Source organism: Myxocyprinus asiaticus, chromosome 27 (assembly GCF_019703515.2).
Source record: "Myxocyprinus asiaticus isolate MX2 ecotype Aquarium Trade chromosome 27, UBuf_Myxa_2, whole genome shotgun sequence".
In the NCBI taxonomy this organism is placed as follows: Eukaryota; Metazoa; Chordata; class Actinopteri; order Cypriniformes; family Catostomidae; genus Myxocyprinus; species Myxocyprinus asiaticus.
Window position 1 is genome coordinate 42,069,470 of NC_059370.1, and position 21,539 is coordinate 42,091,008.

At 39.4% G+C, this 21,539-nt stretch overlaps 2 protein-coding genes across 4 annotated transcripts in view; one reads left to right on the top strand and one right to left on the bottom strand.

The window, feature by feature from the left end:
- Nucleotides 1-6,373, top strand: part of LOC127417967 (FERM and PDZ domain-containing protein 3-like) — a 29,510-nt gene extending 23,137 nt beyond the window's left edge. Inside the window, exon 14 of the mRNA XM_051658262.1 lies at nucleotides 211-6,373. Within this exon, the coding sequence (XP_051514222.1) occupies nucleotides 211-2,987 (2,777 nt within the window). The 3' untranslated portion in view covers nucleotides 2,988-6,373. The remainder of the gene's footprint in view (nucleotides 1-210) is intronic.
- Nucleotides 5,833-20,725, bottom strand: LOC127417947 (zinc finger protein 711-like). 3 transcript variants are annotated; one of them, XM_051658234.1, is made up of 9 exons: nucleotides 20,588-20,725; nucleotides 19,278-19,363; nucleotides 18,891-18,984; nucleotides 18,064-18,531; nucleotides 17,670-17,828; nucleotides 12,488-12,625; nucleotides 12,235-12,372; nucleotides 10,957-11,088; nucleotides 5,833-9,477 (listed from the first exon to the last, which is right to left on the bottom strand). In XM_051658234.1, exons 3-9 carry the CDS (start codon nucleotides 18,961-18,963, stop codon nucleotides 8,300-8,302), a joined length of 2,286 nt encoding a protein of 761 aa, XP_051514194.1. In that variant the 5' UTR covers nucleotides 18,964-18,984; nucleotides 19,278-19,363; nucleotides 20,588-20,725; the 3' UTR covers nucleotides 5,833-8,299. The 3 variants fall into 3 exon arrangements, with proteins under 3 accessions (XP_051514194.1, XP_051514192.1, XP_051514193.1); XM_051658232.1 differs by having other exon boundaries at nucleotides 20,561-20,719; XM_051658233.1 differs by having other exon boundaries at nucleotides 20,584-20,717.
- Nucleotides 20,726-21,539: the final 814 nt, after the last annotated feature.

Consider the following 21,539-nt stretch of genomic DNA (forward strand, 5'->3'; position numbering starts at 1 on the left):
AACATATAAAAATCAGCAGGTCCCATAAATTATCCATGCAGTGTTCCCTGTTCCTTAATAGCAAAATATTAAACAGGATTGGATTTGTATATTTCCAATTCATAATTTTCAGTTAGAATGTGTACTTCTGTCTCTGTTGGATTCGTTTAGCTAAAGTGCCCTGACTTTTGATTTCTTATGATCCTTTTTGTGTTTTTTGTTCTCTTTCAGGGTTGATTGTGCTTGCTGCCATAACCCCTGAATCATCCCTAGACTCTGGGCATGAGACAAATTCATCAGAGCTTACTGATGTGTCTGAAATGGTGTCTGCCATGAAGCAGCATCAGAACCAGGCCTATCTTCTTGCCCAACACATCAACAAAGAACGACTTTTCCGTCGACGAGACTTCCCCTTGACAATCCCTGGCTGTACCACACAAGCAATTGGGGGAGGGGCCTTTTCAATGAGTCAGATCCGTAGTGGGTGTCCACCAAAGCCTGTGACCTTAAGTAAGACTCTGCCCTTGAAAGTGTGTCCCAATCAAGGGGCTGTCAATGCTGTGGAGCAGGGCAAGAGCCCTGAAGGAGTCAAAAGTGAGAAGGATATAGAAAAACTGGAACCAGACCCTGTCAAAGAGTGCATGGTAGAGTCTGAACCACAGACATCTGAGGAACTCAAAGCATCAGAACAAACCAATGTGGGGTGTGCTCCCCAGGTCAACAAAGAGAAACTGCCTCTTGCAAATGAAGAAAAACTGAGCACCAATTCCTCCAAAGGTGTCCAGGAAAAACATTCTGGGACAGCCACCCTAGAAATGACCAACATAGCCTTACCCGTTCTCTTGTCTGTGGACAGAACTGCATCTGCTAAGATTTGCCAGACAAATGTGTGCCAAGATGCAGAGACTGCTTCAAGTGAGACCATAAAGCCTTCAAGTTCAGTGGGCCTTCTACCAGCTGCTGACTTGTTCTGCACATGTCCAATACGGCCAGAGCCTGGCCCACAGGTGCGTTTGAAAGATCCACAGGCCCAAAAGGTTGTAGTGTTTCATTCATCCTCTCCCACAGACGATGAGCATCTCTGTGCCAAAGGACTTCAGTTAATCAGCAACAAAGAGATTACAGCAAAGACACCTGATGCAAGTTTGGCAAAGCCTAGCACCCTGCCTTCCACTAAGTACTCACCAGTTATGCCTGCTAAAGTAGAACAGAAAGAGACATCAGAGGTAAAGGCAGAGAACTCCCACAGTAAAGCCCCTGTGGAACCACAGATAGATGCTAAAAGTTTGCCTGTTCTGGTAGACCCAACACATGTCTTGAGTTGTGTGGAAAAGGGTGCAACTATCCCAGGAGCAGAGTATAAAAAGCATGCGAATAACAAATCCAAATCCCAGCGTAGTATTCCATTTCTGAGTTTTAGGAATATAATTTCAGCTACCTTCCCAGCACGTCTGCGCAGAGAGACAGATGAGCGCCATGCGCAGCTACAGAAGGTCAGGCAATATGAGCTAGAGTTTCTGGAGGAGCTTCTAAAACCCAAAACATCACAAGGAGAGTTCTTGCCACAGGGATCTTCTCCTGTCCCCTCCTTAACCCCATGTGCCTGCCAGCTGCGCACCAGTCCTGTGCAGAAGGTTCCAGGGATCTCACGAGAACAGCGACGCAGCTGTGATTGTAAGCGGATGTGCCGGGGGATGCGTCTCCCAGATACAGCTGTTGGTTCTGCAATTGAGCAGAGAGGAAGAGAGAGAGCTGTCTCAAAAACACCCCCAAGAGTCCTTAAGTCTCAACATGCTCAAGGAGAATTACAGAAACCTCAGACTCTGGAAATCAAAACCACTCGAATCCGCTCAACAAGCCTAGAGTCAAGGGAACCCAGAGATACACCCACATCATGTTTGCCTATGTGCACCACCCGATCAGAATGTATGGGTGCACCACAGTACAAAAAGCTACAAAGGAGATATAGTATAGGGGAGATAGATAACAATGAAAGCACCCCCCTATATGCGGAGGTCAAAACCACAAAAACAAAGAGTTTGGAGAAAGAAATGGAAAGAGTCAGAGCCACTGGACTTAGACTCCCAATTCCAGTGGAGCCTGTACATACTAAAGAGGGGGACACCAAAAAGAAGGGGATATTTTTTATACAGGGAGAGGAACTAATTCAGGAAACTCGTGAGGGTACCACTGAGGTTCTAAGATTGCCAAGTGAAGATAATGAAGACAGGGAAAAATGCTGCTCCTTTTGCTTCTGTTATCGCAAATGTGAAGCTGCTGATGAAAGCAGTGAAAAAGATGAACTGTCTTATTCCATCCCCTTGCAGGTTTTGCCCGGAATGCAACTAGATTCAGGGGCAATGCCAGTAGTCAGCAAAACTCTTCAGGTACTTGATGCGGAGGATTGCAGTGGGGAAGAAGAGGAGGAAGAGGAGCCACAAACACAGAGGATTGATCTGCGGGCACCTGGGAACTTGGAAACGAGCTTGGCAAGACTACAGTCCTTGCAGGGCAAAACATTCTCGCTACCTGATGGATTCCTAAATGCACAACTTGATGCCAATGAGCTGCTTGCAATTTTAAGGCAGTGTGCCAATAGTCCACAAATAGAAGGTGAACCTCGTATTCCTCCTGCAAGACTGGCAGAGTACAAGCAAGAACTTGCAGTCTGTTTTAAAGAGTTCAGGGCATCATGTAGACGAGTGGCAAATGTTGAGAAAAGTCCAGCACGAATGCTAAGTGCTGTCACAGCCAGCTTCCAGGTGCTGTGTAACCTTACTCAGACATTCATTAAGCTGGTCAAGGGTGTACGCTCTGAAACTCAAAAACTACAGCTTTTACATAAAGTAGAGGAGGTGGCTGTCAACTATACCCTTCTTCTTCGGGCTGCTGAAGAGGCAATGGGACACTCAAGTAGCCTCCCCAATAAGAGTGCCAGTGCTAAACTCCAAACCTCCACTAACATGGGCTCTCTTAATCGCTCCATCAAAACCTTGCCCAGCAAGTAATGACTTCATTTCGCACATGGGATCGTGGGGCAGGCGTAAAGACAGTTTTTCAAATGGGCAATGTGACTCTCTTCTAGATTATTCATTAGTTTACATTTTTATTGGCCTTTCTGTTAGGTCACTGCCTGCTAAATTCCATAATTGCTTAACTATATACTGTAATACTATTGTAAAGGGTTGTGCCAACTTGTACCCCCAGAGGATCTTTGTCACCATTTATGTGCAGCAAAGAAAAATATACATTGATCCTGTGCAGTACAGATGAATAACAGGGCTGTACACTCATGTCTTTAGAAAAAGAGAACTGTGAAATTGACTTTTTTTGTAAGTTTAGTTGTTCCTATATTTTAACCATAAAATCACAATCTTGGGAAGGGCTGGTGGGGATGGGGAATGTCTGGGTTATTCTGTATCTGGAACAAATGGTTTATAGAGTATATTATAAAAAAAACAATATTATCATTATGAAATTACAAATATTGTAGAGAAACTATACCTAGATCACATAAAAATGTGCCCAGATGGTGGCAAAATTTATCACAGAGTAAATTACAGATATAACAGATTTTGTAAATTAGCTAGAGAGAAAAATGGCTATTTGATAATGTACTTGTTTTTCAATTTTGATTGTTGTGACATGAAATACTCCCTTTTCACAATATCACATCCACACTCTGGATTTGTATCTCTGCAAGAGTCTAAATTGGTACATTTTTAATAAATATTTATGAACACAAGAGCCCACTAACAAGGTAGTGGAAGGCAACACCTGCTCAGGGCAGACAATGTAGCAGATTCAAATTCACTGGAATATGAATTGAAAGAGGACTGCAGTTGAGTGAAGACCAAGCAGAAAAACAAAGGGCGCTCTTTGCTAATGCACAAAAACAATATCCTTCATCTCTCACCTCCACATACAGGACTGAACTAGCTCCATACCTCATGCAGTGGCAAACAGTGGCAACATTATTTCTATTGAAGGAGTGTGGTAAGGTTCTGATAGCCTCATAATTCAGTGCAATCACAAAGCCAATGCGTATGTATATAAAACATTTTGTTTCCACAAATAGCCTATGTCTTAGTGCACTACCATGTTTGAAAACTTAATGAATATTGATTTAATGTTTTACCTCATAATTGGAAATGTCCTTACTATAATGAAGAAAACTTTATTTTTGGATTTTCATGTGATGTCATCCATTGTGCACTCTTAAGAACACCCCCCCCCAACACACACACACACAGAATAGTTTTATATGTATTTTAATAAAACCAACTGCTGTCTTATGTCTCAACACTTTTCTGTCTCCTTTCAATCTATGATATAACTGATTAAATAAGGGTCTTAGAATCACTTTAACAGGCTCTACTACTGTTAAGTTATAACAAATAGAATTTCATTGTTCTGGTGTCTTGCATGTTGACCCTCCTTTAAGCTTGGTTTGAATGAAGCAGGCACTGTCAAGACTGTTTAATGCTTGATTTGGATAATATACCATTAAAAGGTCAACAAAACCATACTCATTGAAAATAGTGTTTTACAATTATATTTCCATAGAAAAGTACTGTATACTTATTCTATGCTCAACTAAAAATATTGTTAAAAATAAAACATGGGATATTTGTGAAGCTTAAAAATAATTTTGATATTTATGAATATATCAGAACTTATTGTTTTTTTTAATTAACAGAGAATTCACAACATGAATCTTATTATTTATAGAAGCAATGTACAAAAAACAAATACCTATATTTTAGAGTATTTCAGAGTAAGCATGGAACATGTCTATTTTTATAAAATACTTTACAGTGAAAGATATCATCATGTTTATACTTCTCCATTTTCTGTCAAACACTAGTTGCACTGTCAAAATGAGATTTGTCACAGCGCTTAATTTCTTTCATTTGTTGTATGTGCTCATATTTCGTTCTTTTAGTTCCTGTCCATTTTTGTGTGCAAGGTCATGTTTAAAAGAAATAAAGTGCATTAAAAACACAATATTTTCAGCTTCATACTGGCTGAGATCAACTTATTTTGCAGACATAAGAGCTGTGAAAAATTACACCAAACATTATGTATTGTGTAAAGACACTGACAGTGATCTAATTTTAAGAAATAAAATAAAGTTATATTCAGTTATATATAAAATAAAATAACAAAAATAAAAAATAAAGCTATTTTCTGCTCTGGAAAGAATAAAAGCAGCCTCTTAGCTTTGACCATTTACATTCTTGACTACTTTGAATTATAGAAATTGCCCACTTTTCTTTGCAAAAATGATTTTTTTTAATTATTATTAAAAGCACCTTTAATATTTTAATAAAACATTTAATAAACTTAACTAACTTTTAATAACAATTAAATATATTTATTCCTAACATTTTAATAAAAAAATAAACTTTCATGAGGTGCAGTTCTGCAATTCATAACCTTCAAAGGCAAAACAGTAGTAACTATGCCAACACTGAAACAGAAAAATGGCTTCTAAAGTGTGGATTTTGAAGTTACTGCAATTTTATATCAAAGTACAGATCAGTTCTCAGAGACCCGATTTTCGCCGTAACTCCCTTTATTCAGTTTCTTTTTTTTTTTTCCTTCATAACTCACTTTTATAAAAGCCAAATGATATAACTGAGACAAGACAATAGCTAATTGTCAAGCTTTTCTGAGTTATGAGTACCTTGGAACTTGAACCTGTTATTATGAACTGTTGAAACATTAAAACTAAGCCAAAAGAACTCAACGTGAGGGTGTGTAAACCCCCCCCCCCCCCCCGAAAAAAGCATTTCTAATTAACCACTTTAATGACATAATACAAGACTTAAAACAAGTGGATTCAAATGATCTTCATTTGATTATTTATTTAAATTGTGTTAATTATCTTACATTTGAAAAGTGCTATTTGCTAAACGTCAAGGAATACCTGACTGTGAAACAATTTATGTCAGCAAAAAGTGGTTTTTGAAAGACATTTATTTGGATTCCTCCTCACCAGTAGTCCGTTTGTCACCAACACCAAAAAGAAACTACTTGAAATGCATGAATTTCATTCACATGAAAAATGTGTTGCCCAATTAAAACTGTTACTAACAGAGCTCCATCTAGGCCGCATGTGTTTCGAACAATGCTTGAGTTAATTCTAAATGCCACAAACGTCATGTAAACGCATCAATGAATCAGGTACCCAGGGATCGAAAATGTTTGCCAGTATGACAACTTTGAAAGTACTTGATCAATTGAACTTGTTTTGTTTTAAGGACCTTAATCAGGGTGCACACCATATTTAATTTGACGCAAATTTAAGTTTTGAATCTTTTACATAAACTCACCATATTGTTCCAAACCTGTCTGAGTTTCTATCTTTTCCTTTGAACACAAAAAGAAATGTTAGGCAGAATGTCAGGGACTTACAGCCTCAGCCACCATGAATGGTAACATTCTACCTAACATCGTCTTTGCGGCTCCACTGAGAACATTTAATAAAGGGATGAAACAACATAAGGGTTGATGACAGAATTAGCATTTTTGGGTGAACTATCCCTTTAAAGTCTTATGTCACATCTAATTTTCAAAACCCATGTTTTCCACAGTTTTCTGTCTATTGGATTTTTTTTGGAAAGACATTTTATATACCCTACACTTACCCCTTGCAGTGTCATTTTTATTTGTGTCAAACATGGCGTCTACCTTGTCTAATGGCATTGCCTCAATTTAATTGTGAATAAAGATGCATACACAGCAAAAGCAAGACTTATTTCATCCATTTATGCTGAAATTTCTCTATTTGCTTTTGTTAAGAAGACAGAAAAATAGTATTTCGTCGCTACCAGAAACTGAACTTTTTAAAGCATGTCTTGAAACACTTACAACCCTTTCTTATTCTGTGACAGAGCTTTTCACAAATGTTTTACATTAGGATGTCAGACAATAAAAACAATAACGGGTAGTACAGGCCCTCGCAGCTCTAAACATCAATCAAATCCATGTAGAGTATGTTGCAGTTTAGTTTCTGGATACTGTTGTTAACTACAGTAGTATTAGAGGTCAATAGCTATGCCAATTAATAAAGCTAGATATCAAGGCATGCCTCTTAAATCGCTGAGGTCTTTTATTCACAAATACTGGTAGGAAGGGGGATGGATTCTGGTTAAGGATTGCCGTGCCTAAGTCTGCCCACCTGCTAATAAATAAATAACGCAGAAGTGATGTCATAAAAGCAAAAAAGGTGCTCTGACTGTGATTTGCATTTGTTAATGTATACATCTATCATAGCATAATTGAAACTTGTTAAAAATATTCACAATTGATTCATATTTACTGAGTTCAGTGCAAGAAAATACACTGCATGTAAGGCATGACTCGAGAGATCCGAAATATATTGGCAGTTTGTGCATGTTTGCCAGGTGTTAATGACTGATTTTACATAAACATTTAATCTTGTAGTGGTATTCACAAAGTTAACGACAAAACGTTTGATTCGTATCAAAAATACTAGTTTCATCTGACGAGCTAGAATGAGCACTCAAAATACCAGGACTGCAGAGCAAACGCTATGAAAATGCGGTAAAATGCACTGGTTTGAATCACACAATCTTGCATGCATACCACAAAAAGAGAAGTTGCCTAAATTAACATCATGACTGGCGGTATAATGTAAAAGGTGCGGTAAAACTTGGACATACTAGTTGGTAAAATACATTTAATGAGGAGTCTACACCAAACTGACTTCAGGGAAGCTTTTGATTGAGCATCTTTTCCAAGTAATGTTGATTCTCTCACCAGCCTTAAAGGGATAGTTACCTAAATTCTGTCATCATTTACTCATTGATCCAAAGCTGCTTGTTTTCTTCCAAGGACCACAAAAGTAACTGTTAGGCAGAATATTAGCCTCAGTCACCATTCACTTCCACTGTATGGAAAAAAGATGCAATGAAAGTGAATGGTGACAGTACTCCGTGTTCCAGGGATAAAACATCAATTCAAATTTGGAACAAGTGTGAGTAAATGACAGAATTTTCATTTTTAGGTGAACTATTCCTTTAATAGTAGAGGACACGATTTGCTTGCAGCTTTTAAGCAAAGTGGGTATAAAAATATAGACATTTGAGACCCTGAATGAGTGAATAAGCAAAGACTGTGAACGTTGTGATGGTTTTGACCAAGACCATACTGTAAGCCACTCATACCTGTCTTAGTTACATTCCTTTAAAATATAACCAGAACATTAAATAACAAGACAGTTTAGCCATCTAAATGACAAAGTGTAGTTGTAGAGTATAACGTTGGCTCTTGTTTTGGGGATAAAAGAGCATTACATTAGGGTTTCTTTGTGATGTCGCAAGATATGTTGGTTCTTTTCCGAAGGTCGCCTGAAACCCTTTTTGCAATAGTCACACCTGTGCGGATAGTTTTTAGTGTGGATGGATATGACATGCCGTTTGAATCCTGAAGCGTCCGTAGTGTTGTACTCGCAATATTGGCATTGATAGACCTTGCGACCGCTGTGTGTCTTCATGTGCTTTTTGAGTTCATTCTGTTGCCTGAAGCCACGCTTGCAACGCTTGCATTTAAATGGCAGGTCCTTAGTGTGAACAGACAGAATGTGGCGACTAAGCGTGAAGGGGTCCGATATTTTAAAATCGCAATGCCGGCACTGGTGTACTTTATTTCCCTTGTGCGTTTCGGCATGTTTCTTCAGTTCGGAGGGCCTGTGGAAGCCCTTCTCGCACACGTTGCACTTGTGCGGAAAGTCTTTTGTGTGCACCGAAATAACATGACGTTTCAAATCATTGGAATTGGTGCTCTTGTGTTCACAGTGCGGACACTGATGGGTCTTGTGACCCTGAAAGATCTCTGTGTGCCTTTGGAGTTCCTTGTCATCAGCAAACGCCTGCGGGCAGTGTTCGCATTCAAAGGGTAGGTCGGTCCCATGTTTGCTCTTTATATGAGTTTTTAAGTTGGACTGATCGGCACAGCGGAAGTCGCAGTGCTGACAGTGGTAGGGCTTCTCGCCCGTGTGGGTCCTCATGTGTTTTTTGAGCTCCGAGGGGTGGCGGAAGCCCTTTGCACACTCCACACAGACGTGCGCAAAGTTCTTGCTGTGCACAGCCAGCAGGTGGCGATTCAAGAGGCCCTGTTCGGCGGTCTCGTACTCGCAATACTTACACTTGTGCAGCTTGGGCTCCTTGTCACGCAGGATGAGTTTGTTGGAGCTCAGCGGGCTGGCCTCGTGGTAGCGCCGCGTGTACTCCGTGTACTCGGGGATCTTCTCGTTCTTAATGATGAGCTTGTGGCTTTCCAGGTGGTTGTGGAAACTCACCTTCTTGTTGGTGATGAAGTCGCAGTCGGTGCACTGGTACTTCTTCTTCAACATGTGGTCCGGGTGGTTCTTCATGTGCCGTTTCAGGAAACTCCGTGACTTGAACTTCTTGCCGCAGATATGGCAGGGGTAGACGGTCAGGGGCTGCCCATCAGGACCGATTATTACGGCTAAAACAAAGGATGAGAACATCATGAATTTACATGTCAAAAATGTCACCTTCAGGTGCTCTACTTTTTCCCTCCAATAAAGGCCCTGTTTACTCCTGGTATTAACATCCATCTCAGTTTATCCAATCACAAACTGTTAAACTGTTAAGGATAAATTGCTACATGTTTCTTATTTGAGAATGAATGCTGGCACTTATCAGTAGATGCAATATTGAAGAAATTAAGTAGAAAAAATGTAAAAAGAATATGTCAAATTAACTTTTTAAATCGCTAATTTACATGGGTCTCAAATACGCCTCTTATGACCACTTGTGCCAAGACTTCAATGGGAGGGTCTCTGATTTCATGACAACATAGATCAATGTACATTTGTAAGTGTTTCACTATGTGTTTAAAAGGCGTAAAAAGACCAATTCAGCCTTTTAGTCTGACCACAAACGTGACTTTTTGAGCACAAAGCTCATTGTTCATTAGGTTGAGTATTAACTGTAATTCAAGGATGTGTGTGTTTCACATGATTTGTGCCGCTCTATATTAACACCAGGCAAACTGAAGATGTTCTGTGTCATGTGCAAATATGTTTGGACTTTTTGTCTGGCAACAAATGCAACAACTACCACTGAATGTGCTTTGATTGATCCAATGACAAAACTGCACCCTGTTCACACTAGGGCTGTCACAGTACCAACATATCAGTAGTCAGTACCGAAACCAGTAACATTTCATGATTCTCAAATCCAATTTCAATACCACAGAAAGAAATACTGTGGTAATATGCTACTGAACTCATCCTTTAGCCTATGAAAAAGCTACATTTACCCCAGTAAATCAGATCCTTACACGTCGGTGTTATTTTTTTGTCAATTAAAGTGCTCCAAAACAGAGCATCACACTGTAAATGAAAACATTTATTTAGTACAAGAGAACTCTTGCTTGTGAAATATAAGTTCAACATAATAATAAAATACATTTTACTAAACACAAGTAATATATCTGTCGCAATTTCTTAAATTACACAGGTCAAGCTTTTATTTTGACGTGGAGGCTTTACTGGTTCTGTATTTTTGACGGTAGTTTCACACTTCCAGATAAGACGGTGGTTATATAACCCAGTGTGATTACTGAAGCGCAAAATGCTTCAATCTATTTAAATACATAGTCTGCATGCACTGCGATCTTCACAGTGAATGAGCACTTTGTCTGTCATCCAGTACAACAATGTATGAGTGGCTTCTCACATTCACTTTGCAGTGCCATATGTCAGTCAGACAGCGTGCAAGGACCGAATTGAGACGGTGCTTGGTCCTACTGAAACACTGGTATCGTTACAGCTTCTTTATATTAGTATCGGCTTGGTACCGAAGTTCTAGTTCTTTTGACATCCGTACTTCACACCTGTATTCAGCTCTGTACACATATGATTGGATCACCTGAGACACAGGTTAATACAAGGTGTAAACAGGACCTAAAAGATCACACCTGTCTGGCACTGGCGTGACTCTCCCCTCCTCCTCTTCTTGATCTTCTGCTTGAGAGCTCGGCTGGTGCTGATGCTGTCAGTGATCTGCAGGTATGGAGTGGCAGCACCGTTCTTACTCTCTAGACTACTACCTGTTGGAAAAGCAAGACTGGTGAGGTGTTTGGATGGGCCATTTATTCCATTTAAATGCACTAAAGGAAAGAAGAGTATGTCTTTTAAATGTTAATCTATATTTTAAAGCAATACTTCACCAAAAAATTACAATTCTGTCATCATTTTCAAACCCGTATGTCTTTCTTGTGTGGAACACAAAAGCAGCTATTAAAGGGACAGTTCACCCAAAAATGAAAATTCTCTCATCATTTACTCAACCTCATGCCATCCCAGATGTGTATGACATTCTTTCTTCTGCAGAACACAAATGAAGATTTTTAGAATATTTCAGCTCTGTAGATCCATACATTACAAGTGAATGGGTGCCAACATTTTTAAGCTCCAAAAGCACAAAGTCAGCATAAAAGTAATCCATAGAGCTCCAGTGGTTTAATCCATATTTTCAGAAGTGATATGATAAGTGTGGTTGAGAAACAGTCCAATATTTATGTAAGTTTTTTTACCATAAATTCTCCTCCCTGCCCAGTAGGGGGTGATATGAACGAAGAATGCAAATTACCAAAAACAAAAGAAGAAGAATGTAAAAGTGAAAGTGGAGAGTGATAGTAAAAAAGGACTTAAATATTGGACTGTTTCTCACCCACACCTATCACATATCGCATCTGAAGATATGGATTTATCTACTGGAGTCTTATGGATTACTTCTATGCTGTTTATGTGCATTTTGGAGCTTCAAAATTTTGGCACCCACTCACTCGCATTGTATGGACCTACAGAGCGGAGATATTCTTCTAAAAATCTTTGTGTTCAGCAGAAGAAGGAAAGTCATACACATCTGGGATGGCATGAGGGTGAGTAAATAATGAGATCATTTTCATTTTTGGGTGAAATATCACTTTAAGCAGGATGTTGAAACTGCTCTATCATACAATCTTGGAATATAGAGTCATTTGGACAACTTTTATGTCCTTTTTAAGAGCTTGACAGCCTCTGGTCACTGTATCCTGTCATATGCAAAACATCTCCTTTTCTGTGCCATGGAAGAAAGAATGTCAAATCAGTTTGTAACTACATAAGAGTAAGTACTGATAGAGTTTTCCTTTTTGGATAAATTATCTTTTTACTGGGCCTGAAAGCCAAGCAACATAAATAAAGTAAAAGACCATAAGCAGCTGCCCAGGCTGCAGGGACGAAGGTCTTGTTCACTGGTGTGTCCTCCAGTTGAGCTTCCTGGATGGCAGGAGCCTCTTCCTCCCCAACAATCACCTCCATATACACCTGATCTGTTATTTCTGTACAGTCTATACTCAGGAGAGAAATCAACAAAAAGTGAAAACATGTTTTTTGGTTTGCTGCAGACATACGCAGATTTTATACACTGTCCCTCTTCTCAAACAAAGAAATACAAGAACTCACTGATGTCCTCCTCTCCCTGGCTAGCATCCTTCAGAGCCATGTAGAGCATCTTCTCTCTGGGCAGTCTGCCTGTGCCTGCTGGTTCCAGCACTGTGTGCCCATTGGAAAAATCACTCTCTGCTACCACCTCTGTGCTGCCTACAATCCAAACATAAATTTATGGTTCAGATCAACAAAAATTCCAAATTTCAATTTACATATTTCTCAAACTGATAAACCACTACAAAGGCAGCTATGTGTGGGTTTGTGTGCTTTTGACTGTTAATAAATTGAAAAAAATTCCAAATAATTGTATCATTACTGTAGGCCTGTACTGTGATCCAAATAATCCAAGATATGAATGAAACTGGAGAGATTGTTAAAAAGCACACAAAAAAAGAGAACCATTGTTGTGTAACACTTAAACATTGAAATAGAGGTAAACCATGTGGCTTGAGAAATATAATTAATATCAAATTCAACAGAAGAACTCATAACAGAATAAATGACAACTTATGGATGGTTGTTTGCACATTGCTATGTGGTTGCAAGGTTGTCAAAAGGTGGTTCCAGGGCGATGTTTTTTAGCGTGTTGCTATTCGGATTCTATATGGTTACCGATGCATCCTAAATGTTTTTTAGCATGTTGCTATGCAGTTTCAAGGGTGTTGTGCATGGTTGCCAGGGCGTTGCTATGCAGTTAGGTGTTAAAAGGTGGGTCCGGGCAATGCTATGAAGTTGCTAGGGTTTTGTTAGTGGGTGCTAGGGCATTGATATCTGGTTGCCAAGGTGTCTCGAGTGTTTTCAGTGTGTTGATATGTGGTGATTGTGTCAGAGAGCGAGACAGAGACCCAAGAGCAGAGGAACAGTTCAAAAGGATTTATTTACAATAAATGATAATGTTAACTGTGCTGGCGAAGACTGGAGATCCCGGCACCAGCTACAGTTACGAGGAATCCTCCGTTGAAGCTTCGTGAGGGCAGAGAACAATCGCACAGAAGATTGGAAGGTAATCACTTTCCCGACACGCAGGCAGAGACGAGGAATCCTCCGTTGAAGATTCGGGAGTGTAGTGAACAACCTTAGAGCAAGCTGGAAGGTAACCACACACACACGACATGCGGGCAGAGATGGGCAACCAAACAGATACACGAGACAGAACAAACTAGGCAGAGAGAGCGAGGTTAGTTGCTTACACACACTAACACACATCAACACTAAACACTATTACATTCACTAAACCACATTCAACAATCCAGCAACGAACATGACACAAGAGGGGATTAAAATAGTCAGGAACAGACAAGGGACAGGTGCCGCTCGCCAGCTGAAAGTTGGCATGATCAGCGTTCCCATGGAAACAATCAGGGTTCCCATGGAAATGCTGATTCCACATGCCAGCGGCACCTGAAACACATAAGGGAGAAACGTAAGCACGATCTGACCAAAACAAACAGAACATGGAGCATGAGTGTCCGGATCCCAACACGGATCGAAACCGAACCATTCAGGAAGTCAGGATCCAGACATTATGCTCTGGACATGACATAAGACCGGCCGAAGAGTGCACGGAGGTAACTCACAACCGGACCCGTGCACTCACACAAAGAACGTACATGAAACACAAGACATGGGATGATGATGTCACGGTCCCGTCAGACAAAAACCCAACCTGACAGAATGACAGGACCGCGACATCACCGAAGAGCGCAAGGCGGTAACTCACACCCGGACCCTTGCGCTCAACACAAAGACAGGACACGAAACACAAGACAGAACATGGGGTGAAGATGCCACAGTACCGTCAGACAAAAACCCAACCTGACAAGGTGACAGGACTGTGACAGATTGTTGATATGCTGTTCTTAGGGCGCTGCTATGCAGTTACCAAGGTATTCTGAGTGTTTTTATCATGTTGCTGTGTGGTTGCTACGGTCTTATGGGTAGTTGCCAGGGCATTGCTATGCAGTTGCTAGGGTGTTGCAGGTAGTTGCCAAGGTGTTGATATGCGGTTGCCAAGGTGCCCTGAGTGGTATTAGCATGTTGCGAGGTTGTTGTGTGTGGGTGCCAGGGCATTGATACTGTATGTGGTTGCCAAGGTGTCTTGAGTGTTTTAAGCGTGTTGATATATGGTTGCTAGGGTGTTGCTATGCGGTTACCAAGGTATCCTAAGTGTTTTTAGCATGTTGCTATGTGGTTGCTAGGGTGTTGTGGGTGGTTGCCAGGGCATTGCTATGTGGTTCCCACTTGCCAAGATGTCCTGAATGGTTTTTAGCATGTTGCTATGTGGTTGCTAGTGTGTTGCTATGTGATTGCTTTGGTGTTGTGAATGGTTGCAAGGCATTGCTATGCAATTGCATAGGTGTTCTGAGTGATTTTTAGCGTGTACTGTATGTGGCTGCTAAGGCTTTGCTATGCGTGGCCTAGATATTCTGAGATATTTTTAGTAGTGATAGGCCGATACATAGGCCAGGGTGACTAATCCGTCGATTTTGGCCATTTTGCAATTATCGGCATTGGCCGAAAAACCGTGTTCGCTTGGCCGATTAACGGAAGTGTTTACTTTCGCTTCTGTAAGTTCCAAAATCGACCAATAGATGTCAATGAAGTCAACGCTTTTTTTTTCCCCCAAGGTTTTTTCTTTTTTAAGTTTATGCAAATTTAAGTAAACATTGCATAAAATAAGTGTTCGTTTCAATTTAGAAATGTTGTGTACACCTGATTTGCTGTTGTTAAATTGTATTATGCTTGTCTGCATATGTATCGGCCATCCTGCTCCCTAGATATCAGTATTGGCAACTGAAAAACCGTTTATATGTTGCTAGGGGGTTACGTACTGGCAAGTCAAAAAGAGCACACCAAAGTCTACATGATTTTCTTTTTCAATGCTGTTTTAATTTGGGTTTGTTCACATCCCTCACCCTCCGTATGAGCAATAGTATTATTGACTAGGGCTGGGAATTGCCACAGACCTCCCGGTTCGATACTACAACGATATTTCCAAGCCAATTCGATATGTATTGCGATTCTGTAAGTATTGCGATTTGATGTTTTGATATAAAAACTTCTTAAAAAGAAACTAAGTCTTTTTCTCAGAAAGAAATATCTATTGAAGAACAGTTGTGTCAGAAATGACAATTGTTTTTACTCTGTAATATATAATTTGCAGGTAAAAGGTAGGAATGTGCAAAACTATCAATTTAAAACTACCAATCGACCAGTCAGTGTGTTGTCTGAGCTAGGTGACTAGTTAGTGCAAAGGAACCCATATATAAGGCTGCATTATGTCAATCTGTATTCAACAAATAAAAATATACTATATATAATTTGAACTTAAACTAAATTTGTTATTTTAGATAAAAAATATAACATTAATTACCATAGGCTAATACTATTATCATAATAATAACTTTGCAACATACAAATGGAGGCTAAAGTGTAAAATTGTTCAAGAACTGTTGCTGGGGCTATACTGAATTATGACAAACACGACAATTCACCTGTAGTGCCAATGTCACTGCATGTTATTTGCATATGCATCCTGAGATAGTCTGAGCAGCGTTCTCAAACAATAGTATTCTTACAAACTGCTCCCAGATGACTGAGAGAAATAAAGTGAGAATTCACAATTTGTGTGTGCTTCACGAGACACGGTCGAACTGCGAGCGTGGGCGCCAAAGCGTAAATTAACTTCTGAACAATAAAGCAAACCAGACACGCGCATCGCCGGCATTTCTTTCATCTGTTCTTCAAAATATAATCAGGTGTGTCTTCACAGGGTTGCTGCAGAGTTTTTAAAATCAAATGTAAGACTTTTTAAGACCTGAACCAGTAAAATTAATACCGTATCCCCATACCAAAACAAACCCACACAATCTCAAAATAAATCATGTATCACAGACTCTTAATTAAACAGGCAGGGGTACATTCATCATGGCCTTAACATTGCTAATCAGTAAAACAGTGTAGGATATATGAAAGTTTAAAATACTCAAAAGACATGTTTTCCACATATATATCACACTGAAATTGGTTTATGTACCATCATATAAATAGATGCAAATTAGAGGTCGACTGATACTGGATTGTGCTCAGTGCTTGAAGTGTGCAGGTACTCACCAGTATGCAGTACCTGCACTTCTCTAATTTAGTCAAAAGAGTACCGGTGTACCACCATTTCTCAGAGTCTCCCGGTACGATGTAATGTTTTTATTTAATGCAAGTCAGTGATTTGATTCATAGCATGGAACTTTTAACTTTAAAGGTATTTTAACTCTGAAATACACCGGGGACTTTTATTTTGAAATGTTAGCGGTTCACTGCTTCCAGCTGATCATTCAAACAAATAATGGATATAAAATGTGCACCCCTACGATAATCTACAACATATTACTGTATGAACAATTAAAAGTAAACATTGTCATATTTCATCAACACTATATCATCATCATCATCAACAGTTGATCATTAGTGATAGCTTGTCATAAATTTTTGATATGGCCTAATGTTTATGAACTGCTCTGCAACAGCTGGAAACGCCCACAAGCCCCCGCGTGCTTGGAGAAAATACAACAGTGCCGCGTTTTCACTTTGAAGGACGCAGCACTTGCATTTATTTTATTAAATCATATTGTTTTGAAGTTTGATAATCACATTAGGTCATATCACGATTCCTGTCTTTCCGCCCCCAAATTTAAGACCTCTTTAAATAAAGATTAAGACTTCTGTTGTATCATTTAAAATATTTAAGACTTTTTATGACCTTACATTTTGGAAAACTGAATTTAAGACATTGTAAGGATCTGCGGAACCCTGCTTCAAGCGCGCGTCTTTGTGTCTAGCGGCATTTATTGTCGACAGTGGCAGGTCAATGTGCAAAATTACCTGCCACTGCGCATAAATACCTTGGCTGTTAGATTATAAATATTGCGGAGGGCGCGACATGTAATTCACGGCATCCAACAGTTTGATAAGCCTTTTTACAGCTAAACTATTTATTAAAGCAGTGTCAGACAGAATCTGCAGATCCCAGCTCTATTATTGATGCTTGTTTTAGCAATTTAAAATATTAAAATATGGTGCATATTTTAAAATATTTAATATATGCACCACAGCCGTCACAGAGCAATGTGCATTTGCATGTTTCATGATCATGTCTGGTTTATTTCTTGACATATGACAAGATTTTAAATGTGTCCCTCACCTATTTCCACATCTTCATCTCCATCTGCTTTAAAGATGTAAACTTTAATGACCTCCGAGCTGAACTCATCCTCCTTGGACCCATCGTCATCCTGACTCACATCGGCGCTGATCTTTAAGGGCGCGTCTCCAATGTCTAGCTTTTCACCAACCTCATCCACTGCCAGAGAGAACAAAAAGTATCAAATATTAGTGTACATCTGGCTGATGTACTGAGCCATAGGGATATTTTTTCCAAGACCAGGAACCCAAATGTAGGAACCCTGCAGTACAGTATTTTGTCTGCATTGGTGGAAAAATGCCAACATCAATCGATTTCAGTATTTATTTATTTTTAAACTGACCTGGTTGTCTATTTCCAACCCTACTGAGACAACATGTTGATGTGCACTCACAGGAAATCATTAGGTAGTCCTCTGAGGTGCTCTTCACATCCTCTTCGTCATCATCCTTAATAGTGACATCAGATGGCATGGCGTCATGTGATTGGATGACCATCTCCGTGTCCGTCACCATGACCTCTGCAGAAACCAGGTCATGGTCCAGTGTGTTCTCCACGTGAGGTGACATGAGGTCAGCCACAAACACCTGATCAGACACCGTCTCTTCGATCAGATCAGCGGTGTCGCCCAGAGCCTCCTCGATGGCCACCTCTGCCTCCAGGATAGACTCGGACATGATCACTCCCTCGGTAGTGATGACGTCTTCTTGGCAGATGTCAGGCCCTTCCACCACCTCAGCCTCCAGAGTAGTCTCCAACATGATACCTTCATCAGTCACCACATCTGAGACCAGCACGGCCTCCGGCACCGACACCACGATGTGCTCTCCATCAATGTGGGCCATGCCTCCCATCCCTGTAACTATAATAAAAGACATCTAAGCATGCGAGGCTGATTTTTCAATGTTGTGGTTGAACAACATGAGCTTTTTTTAATTAATTTGTAAATACTGTTTGTATACCTATTTAAACACCATACAACTTAATGACAACAAATGAGATGTACACAAACACATTGTTGAAATCAAACGCTAATTTTACTCTACATTTAATTTAACCGAAAATTCATGAAAAATCACTTCAAACTTATTCCATATACACGGCTGTTGGAAGCTTGTTTTGAACCTGGCACTCTTCTGTTAAAAGGCCAAGTAAGCACGATTATGTGATATCTACATATAGCCAAACATTAGCTTCACTATTTCAATAGCCGTGTCTTACCGAAATCTGGCATTATCATTTTATGGGGCATTTTCAGCTCCTTGTGAAGCTCCAGGATCCCGCCTTGATCCATTATCCAAGATTTTCCACAATGCTGTATGTACATTGGAGAAAATTATAAACAAGAACAATAAATAAACAATGGAGAAATGTTGTATAAATCTATATTTAAAACAAACAGATAAAAACAAAATAGAAATAACAGGGTATTATATTCATAATTAAATCCATAACCAATCATTAAAATTACACAATCTACATTAAAGAGCTAATGATATTTTAACAGTTTAGTTCTTAAAAATTACATTTTACAAGCATGAAGCCTTGTGGTTTATAAAAAATAAAAAATAAAAAAAAAAGCTTTTATTATATTGCTAATGAACAAACCTTCACATTTGTTGAATGTTTATTTCAGGTAAAAATGTCACAAATATTACGCAAATCTGTGAATCTGGCATCTGGGTGGAAAGTGTCTAAAAGAAGCAGAGACAAGGCAATAAATACTTGTAAATAACAATTTTAGAGACACATTTTTATGTTTTAAAAGACATTTCAACAAATGTATTGTTCAAAATATTGGAGAAAAAATATATATATATGTATGTATCTATGCATGAGTGTAAGACAAGAGTTTTTCGTTCAGACGGTGTAAATTGTTTAAAATCATATAATTTTAATAAGCAGCTTGATAGTAGTATTAAATATTAATATGGGAATTCATAAAATAATATATTAATAATCCCAACATGTTACTAATATTCATATGTAAATAATATAATATTAATTAGTAATTACAAATGAATGTATCGAGTAATAATGTTTTGGGGGGATTCCAAAATGACGTCATGTCTCCTTAAAAGTAAAAACAAAATTTTTCAATGTCTCAAGACGCGCCTGTTATTCGTTTTGAGGAGTGTAATGTCTTCAATTCACAATAATAACAGCGTCTTCAAGTGTGTGAAATAACTTTGTTCGATATCTACAGCACAACAGTAAGGATGATGATGGCCACTAGCGTTCAACAGTGAAAGACACGCACTGCGATTAAAGATGCGGTGGCGTATTTACAAACCTTACTATGACGAAGGCGTGTTTCATGAATATTCATTACACTTCCATACTAAGCGCCTGACTGCGATTAGCTCGTGACGTCAGCAAAACCTTATCAATATTTATGAGGTAAACCTTCGCCATAGTGGGATACGTAATTGCGCATACAGGTAAATTCGTTTAGACCATTTAATCGAAACAAATGTTGTACTTATAGCTTTGACGCTACACAGTTAAAATTCTGCACAAACGCAGCAAAAATCGATATTCTTTTTAATAACCCAGTAGAAATAAGTCTTGCGCAGAAGCAGTCGCCTTACTGCGCCATCTTGCCCTCCGCCATTTTCCTACATGCTAAACGGCTAATAGCATTAGCGTCCAGACGTGAGTAAAAAACAATCCGATTTCAAACCAGAACAAGCAACGCAACTGCACTGTCGATATTTACACCGTAAATATCTGTTAAATGTGACAAGGACGTTGCGCGCATTCGGTACGGGGACAAGTTTAGCGCGAGTATGCGCTAGCAGGAGCGCGCGCTGGGCGCTTCCACGCGCTTGAACACAACACAAGGCCCGCGCAGGCCGACTGGGCCGAGCGCGACCTTTTTATATACATACCGCACAAATCCAACACGTTTTACCTACACCGCGACTGCCTTCCAAGCGTTGACGAGTTTCGGATCCCCTTCAATGCGTCGTATTTTATTATAGTTAATTTTCCAACGGTAGCACTTCTGCGGCCTGTACATTGAGGATCCCCGTACACTCTTTTCCAGGCCTGAGCCAATCACGCTGCTCGTTTCGAGGCCCCAGCCAATCAGGCTGCTCGATTTCAGGCCTGAGCCAATCAGAATGCTCGGTATCAACAGCAGAGGGGAGGGGAGGGGCAGAGCAAACCTGACGCAAACGCGCAGCGCACTTGACGTCACCTCATACGCAACCATAGTGTTGTGTGCAGAATACGGTACTTTTAGTTTCGTAAACCATTTTAATTTAATAGTATTAATAATTTAGTATTAATATTAAACCACACACAATTCAAATGTAATTAAACGTAGAGCAACACTATTACTTGTGGCGTATGAGCTTTCTGGATTGTTAGTGCATTTGCTATTTTATTGTTGTGAATTAAATATTGCTCACCCACTTAAGTTCCTGCAATACATGTTTGCACTCTAAAGTCTGACTGACATTACAGCAAGTGTGCAACCCCACAAGAGTCTATTAATTTAGCAGATGCTTCTACTTATATCGAAATTTGATTATTGTTGCATACGTTAGATTTGGGGTCTCTGAACTGATATGTCAACATAATATACATTTATGTAATATTGTACAAACAAAATATATTTTATATTTAAAAATGTACTTTTAAATGTGGTTCTTTTTTCTTCTATATCTTTATTTAAATGTAAGTGTCGAATGAAACAACTTAAAGAAATAGTTCACCCAAAAATTAAAATTCTCTCATCATTTACTCACCCTCATGCCATCCCAGATGTGTATAACTTACTTTCTTCTGCAGAACAAAACGTGAAAAATTTTAGAAGCATATTTCAGCTCTGTAGGTCCATACAATGCAAGTGAATGGTGACCA

What these genes read in the sequence shown, in the direction of transcription:
- LOC127417947 (XM_051658234.1), bottom strand. Translation starts at nt 18,963, where the DNA reads ATGGATCAAGGCGGGATCCTGGAGCTTCACAAGGAGCTGAAAATGCCC. An exon ending in AATGATAATGCCAGATTTCG is followed by an intron (nt 18,532 to 18,890) that starts GTAAGACACGGC and finishes CTTTTATTATAG; the next exon opens with TTACAGGGATGGGAGGCATG. An exon ending in AGATGAAGATGTGGAAATAG is followed by an intron (nt 12,626 to 17,669) that starts GTGAGGGACACA and finishes TTTGGATTGTAG; the next exon opens with GCAGCACAGAGGTGGTAGCA.